The 6,977-nt window shown below is 41.9% G+C and overlaps 1 protein-coding gene across 1 annotated transcript in view; it reads left to right on the forward strand.

Moving 5' to 3' along the window:
* The window catches only part of ANAPC16 (anaphase promoting complex subunit 16), a 128,183-nt gene extending 127,387 nt beyond the window's left edge, over positions 1 to 796 (forward strand). Inside the window, exon 4 of the mRNA XM_078643076.1 lies at positions 267 to 796. Coding sequence (XP_078499202.1) covers positions 267 to 388 — 122 coding nt within the window. The 3' untranslated portion in view covers positions 389 to 796. The remainder of the gene's footprint in view (positions 1 to 266) is intronic.
* Positions 797 to 6,977: the final 6,181 nt, after the last annotated feature.

Below are 6,977 nucleotides of genomic sequence, written 5' to 3' on the forward strand. Positions count from 1 at the left end.
CATAGCCCCCACTAATGACCACACCTAACGGGTATTTATATAATCTATCACAAAGTAACTGGAGTGAATGGAAAGCGTTTTTTCTGGAGAGCATATGGCTAATCACAGTAACCACTAGATTAACCGCTAATCGTGGGTTCCAGAGCAGCATACTTTGAAATGTGGGGCGAAAGGAACATTAAGAATGACAATAGTGTTCAATAAAGATCGTATTGTACATCACTGTTGTTTCCTTGTGCTCACTATTTCTCTCCCATTTTATATAGATCAGCAAGTTGCCAGAATGGAGAAATTGGCAAGTTTGGTGGAGGAGCTCGAAGCAGATGAATGGCGCTATACCCCAATAGAGCAGCTTTTGGGGTTCACTCCATCATCGGGTGGAAAATGAATAGACAGCTAATGACAAAAGGCAAGGCATCGGTGATGGAATGGCGCTTTCGGGTATAACCACTAACCGAATTAAAGTTCCTCGTTGGTGCAGAGCTGAAATCCGAGGCCCATATCCTAATGGCACAAGGAGATGGTGATTAACCCTGCTGCTCACCCTTTTCTCTTTTTCTGTCATAGTGACTGTCCGATCACAAAATGAGCCAAAGGATTGGTGATCTGTGCAGATTAAAAATAATGAAGAAACACGCAGTCTTCCCCGCCTTAAGATGATAATTGTACTACAAGGAGGAAACGAAAATGGACCCGGGGCGTTTGTTTGCTAAAAATGTGTAATTATATGAATCATTGGTGTCATAGGTGTGTTTTTTGCTACAACTAAAATAAAGGTGACCATTGGAAGTAGAAAGTTTTGTGATCATTTTTTCCATTCACATGTGACTGTTATAAAGTGGATCTCTATAATGGGATTTAGAAAAAGGCTAATCCTCTAATTTTGCTGTCAGCACTTGCCTATTATATCTCAATTTCTAGTCCAGTTTTATATAACTTTCGGCCCCATTTAACTAAAGAAACTAACGTGGGCAACTGACGTGACTGAGGGAAGTAGCGCTTTAGTTTCTACCGCTGACATGTCGGCCTGCTCACATGCTTGCATTTGACGTATTTCCATTTCCTGCTGGTCTCGTGCAAAAGAAGGCACCACTTAAGTCTTGATATCTGCTAACTCTATTTCCCGTTCCAGCAGGTTAGCTGCCATTACTGCCCTTGCTGCATGCGTACACCTCAGTACTGACGCAGCCACATACCCCCCCCCCAAAAAAGTCCAGACAACAGGGGCCCACAGGGGCAGCAGGGCAGTCCTTCATCGGTCCTCTTCCAAAATCCAGTGTGATCTAAACGTCGAGGTGTCCATTTTGTCCCGCAAAAGTGCCCTGAGAGGACTACGGGTCACCAGCCAATGGGCAACCAGGTCCTTTCCCTTTGGGTGATGACTTTACGTTGATGTGTGGCATCTGGCAATCCCAGAGTGCACCATTCTAGCAACTCTCAAAATGTCGGGACCCTTCCTTGGCTTTAAGGAGCTTAGTAACCCACCCCAGAGGTATGGCTACCTGGGGGCTACACACCCAGGGAAAAACTGGTATGGGCACTGGTCTTCCCTCTGTCCATGTCTCACACTTGCCTACCTTAACAATGGGCAGCCACTCTGGTATTTTATCTCCATTTGCCCATCAAAGATGGTTTCGCCTTTGAGCTTGCCTTTTGGGCTAACACCCCGCATGTCTTTTTGCAAAGGGGAGGGGACACCTCTTCTAGTGACATTCAGTGTTTGGTCTTTTCCTGGGAGGCGAAAAACCTGCTTCTCAGGTGGGCAGAAAGCGGTCTGTGGGTCCCAGCCCATGTGAGGCTACTGGACCACTGGTGCATAGAGTGGCAACTTAATAAAAGTTGCTTGGCTTTAAAAGTGACAATAAATCCAATATAGACATAATGCCATGATTAATTTGATACCTTACAGTACCTAGTTAGTTGGTTAGTCCCAATCAATAGTAAGCCAGGCCTGGGGTGCCAGCCTGTAACCCTGTGTGAAACAATGGGGCTACTAAATGTTCTCCAGCAAAACAACAATTTGGAGGTTTTGCTAATAAGGCATACATATGTCTATATGTCCTACTTAACACTATGCAGCTCTAAGCCATAGGGCTTTATAGGCCTCCTTAGGTGAGACTTAAATATATTGTTACGGGAAGTGAAAGCTTTGCCATCAATTTTAATGGCAAAGTCAAACTAGTAGTATGACAAAGCCCGTCCAGTCTGCAGTGGCAGGCTGGGGAGCCATTGTGTACTTTTGACACATTCAGGGTAGCACAAATAGTGCTGCAACCCTGGGTGGCCACTCTGCCTTATGTTCTCTGGCTACCATATACTAGGGACTTATAAGTTAGTCAGTCCTTGACAGTAGGGGGTACCCAATTCGATGTACATGTTGTAATGGATAAGAACACTGGCACTGAGGTCTGGTTAGCAGGCCTCAGTGCACACTTAAGAGTCGAAAAACCAGCAGCATCAGTGCAAAAAGTGGGAGTAAACATTGAAAAAGAGGCATTTCTTTACAACGTGCATGATTTGCCTAGAGTGCTTGATTCTGTGGTTAAATTTCAGTTTAAACTTGGTAATTGAAGTCTAAATAACATTCTTTATGCACATTATGTAGTTATTTTTTATTTGACTGCTACTGGTCTACCAAAAGGTGTTAATGCTTTTACATATAATATATAAACATAAAATTAAAAAAGAAAATGTGAAGATCATGGTATTTAGCAGGTATTCCCGATCGATAGTATTAAGTGAAAAATGCGCAATGTACAATTGGATTGAGCCTCCTCTAGGCTATGCAACTTCTCGAAACCTTAAGTGCATTACTACATATTCATCAATTCTCTATGAAAAGCCTTGTATGCTCAACCGGTTTACCATCACTATTTAGTTGCTATGAAAAATAGGTTAAAACCTGCTTTGATTCTATATAATGTAACGATCTCCTTAATGATTATTTATGGTATTGGATGTTTCCATTTTAGTAAATTTGGTGTATTGAAAGAATTGAGGTTAGAATTCTCAAAACATTAGGCACTCCAAGCCACTTCTCTGTTCAAGCGTTGCATCTAAAACGTGGCCATGAAGGCTGTAGTTTTAAAGCGTATTGTACAGTAGTGAGATGGTCCCAGAAAATACTCATAACCACACCTGGTTCAATTCTATGATCACATATTGAGGGGCTATGGACAACAAACGAAACATAATATGTGGCTTCACATTTAAACAATTTGGTTTAAAATTCGGTTCTTACTTATATGCCATTCCCCCCAAAATTTTCAAGTGTGATACAAAAAAGACCCTGTTGACAGGATCTTTGCAAGAACTAAATTTAAACAGATGCAACTAGAATTTACAAATCCCACCGATCATGAGTATCGTAAATTTGAATGAACTATAAAACCAATGGACTGCCCTTGAATAACAAATCAGATGAAACAGTCAATGATCATCAGTTACATTAGGAGCATTATTTACGATAATCTCGGCCAACTGGATCTTTAGCACAATATTTATTTGTCCAAGACGTAGCAATGAGATGTCGTTTTTTTTTACATTGGACGTTTGTTCAGAACTATATGTTGAATGTGAGACGAGTAGTTAATTTTGTATGTAATGCTTTACCTGTATTGCTAGAATGTTTTTTCTAAAACTTTTACTATTATAGTACTGGTTGTAATCGAAATACGATACACTTTTACTATTATAGTACTGGTTATAATCGAAATGCGATACACTTTTACTATTAGAGTACTGGTTGTAATCGAAATGCGATACACTAGTGTATCCATTTAAAATGGTCATCAGTACTTAGGAATTTATTTGGATAAGTACGTCTATTTTATTTATGAAAATGAGTTTACTCGCATTATTGCAATCTTCGATCAAACTATAAAGAATTTGAACTTGAAAACGATCGGAAACAACCAGGAACGAGCACCCTACGAAGTCTTTCGATCATGGGCTTATCCTGCAATGCTTTAATTGGGAGCTCTTTAAAGGCAGAGTGCAGATTTTTGGCTATGTGTTCTCAATGATCCCAAGTAGGCAGAACACATAAAGAAGGCCACCGTCCCTCAGAACGTTCCTGGTCATGGATAATTATTGCTGATGGCTTATCCTGAATTTGACGACCTTACACCGCCACTTCAAACCCTTATAGAGCACAAGCAAGCCATCTGTCAACCTTCCAGAACATTAAATCGGCGCTAATGCAGGACACCAGAATGAAATAATTTGTCCACAGGAAGGAGACCGCAATGAAATGGAAATTTTACGCACACCCTCTGGAGCTTGGGCAGGAATGCAAGAATAGTTGAAAGACCCATAAGTGACTATTGCATTCACGAGCAGCGCATTCTGAGTCTGAATCTCTGGATTCTGTTGAAGTTTTTTCTGTATTAAATTTTATAAAAGGAACGATTGCAGTAAAAAAGACTTGTGAATAAAGAACAGCAGGAGAGTTTTGTATCTTGAGACCAGCCAGAATATAAAGATTTTTTGGCAATATCTCTTAGTTATACAAATGCCGTAATATTTTAGATTTTGTGGGAACTAGAGGAAGAAGGGATATTTTTATTTAATTAACTTGATATTGTAATTGTCTATGTATTTTATTAATTTTGATGTCAATGTTCATCATTGTTTTAAAGTGCATTATCTATGTTCTTATGTTGAATTTTTGAAAATTTATTTTTAGTGCTTTTATGATTTATACATGAAATCGAAAAAAGCTTGTTTGACTTGACTTGAGTCCAAAACTGAGATCGCAGAAAAAAGAGGTATAGTCATTTATTGAGGATGTATACTCTTTCACATGGATTCAAAGTTATCACACGATCACCACACAGCGCTAGTTCACATCTTTATGACAGCACCTCCTGCCATGCATAGAAAAGGGGGTAATGCAACTGCAGAAATACTCCATAGGTGTTACCCTTCCTGCATTCACAACACTGCTGACTACCTTTGCTGACACCCTGCCTCATATAACAAGAGTATAAGAATGCAAACCGGAAATAATGAGGACTACATAAACTTCCAGACGCAGTCAGCATACCCAATTGCATATCAGTAAGTGTCAGCCAAGTCAACTCCCTGAAAGTGGAGACCTCTTGGTCCGAATGATCACAGAAGAGACCTGTGAGAATCCTTGGTCCAAAATCATTCTGGTTTCTGCTTTCTCTCGGATAGAAGACAGACAATAGTATTAAATGACTCGTCCACCAAGTATATAGTTACAGAAATTACCTAGTCCATGGGTTTGAACATGTGAAACACAAGCTTAAGAAATTATCCATACATGTGGAATACCATCGAGCTAAAACACGATGTGGACTCCTATTTCTAGGGAACAAGTTTGAATGCGCGTGTCATTCTCTGGAAACTCACGCTTAGTGCCAACGTGTAAGTGGAGAGGTTTATGAGGACACTGAATGAGGTGTTACATACTGGATTAATCTAGGTGGTAATGTAGATGGTAACATACACGTCTCGACAGTCTATAGAAATACCCCTCACTACACAAACTAATGGCACCAGCAAGCCTGCTGTTGGGCTGACTGATCAAATACACTATTCCCGTACCCACTCACTGGGTGCCTCAGGCCGTTAATGCCAAGGCTAACCAAAATAGGGAAAAGACCAACCGCAGGGCCATACAAATATGACTAGCACAACCTTCAGATAGCAGTGTCGGTTGCCAAGTCCTTGTCAAGGAAATACATGCTAGATGAAAATTCAGAACACCACTGTTAAAGCAACTATAGTCATGACCCAGAGAGGCCTGGTAATAGTTGCCTGCAACACGTCCCTATTTAAAAAGGTAAAAATCCATGCCCCCCCCCACAACACCCCCTCCCATGGGAGTATCCAAAACTCCAGAGAGACAGTGGAAAGAACCAATCGAAGACAATGAGGTTTTGGAATGAGCCCAAATGCCTTTCCACAGAGGAGTCTACTGGACAGTCATGAAGAAGTTTGTTCCCGTTCAGTTCCCAGGTGTAAACCCACAGAATGCCCAGGCATTCTCTCTAGCCGAAGAGTAAAATATACATTCTAGACTGACTGCGTTGAATTCATAACACTCTGGGGCATATTTACAACCCCTCAGCGCCACCGGAGTGTCACATTTGACGTCCCGGTGGCGCAGCGCTATTTTCTATATTGACATGGTGGTGCTAAGCCACTTTGCATGGCTTAACGCCCCCTTGTAAATATGCCCCTTTCCGCCACAGTCCTGCGGCAAAGGGGCATGTAATGGGTGTTACTGTGGGCGTTCCACCCCAACACCCATTGCCTTTTCACGCTGCTCCAGATTTACAAGCCTAAGGCAGTGCAAAAAATGAATGCCATGAAATGCGAGGAGAAATTATTAATTTCTCCTTGTTTGTTGTTCTTTCTGCAGAACACACAGAAGGTGCAAATCGCCATTATTGATTGTTTATGGGCAGGAAGGTGTCCCTTCCTGCACACACACAAACAATTGTCCCTGCAGGGCAGGCACTCTTGTAACATGGCAGCAGGGTGCCTGCGCTGGTGCTAGGCAGTTTTTTTTGCACCAGTGCTACAGTGGTGCACCGTATTCTTGACAATATGGCGCATCCTTGTGTTTTGAAAATGCTGAATCGCGGCGCTGCCTTATTTGGCGCATATTCCCAAACTTTGGTCCATTTGTTTGGACAGCCTCTGCTCTCGTAGACTTCCTCTCTGCAAGCATTCACCAGTCCATATCCGCCCTCCATTCTCTCAGTGTAGGGGCCAATGTGGCTCTCCACAACCTGGCTTTATTAGTCTTAGCCATCATGAACCCCAATGTCACCCAGACACGTTCTTTGCTGGGTCGATCCGTTTCATCCCATATGTTCAAAAGGCACCACTTTCTTGACTTGGTCGTGTCTATGTTGTATACATCTTGCATGTAGGACAGCACCGCCTCCCAGTATTCCTGAAGTACCGGGCACCCCCATATCATGTTGAAGAAGGTGCCC

Source organism: Lissotriton helveticus, chromosome 5_1 (genome assembly GCF_964261635.1).
Source record: "Lissotriton helveticus chromosome 5_1, aLisHel1.1, whole genome shotgun sequence".
NCBI classification, from domain to species: domain Eukaryota; kingdom Metazoa; phylum Chordata; class Amphibia; order Caudata; family Salamandridae; genus Lissotriton; species Lissotriton helveticus.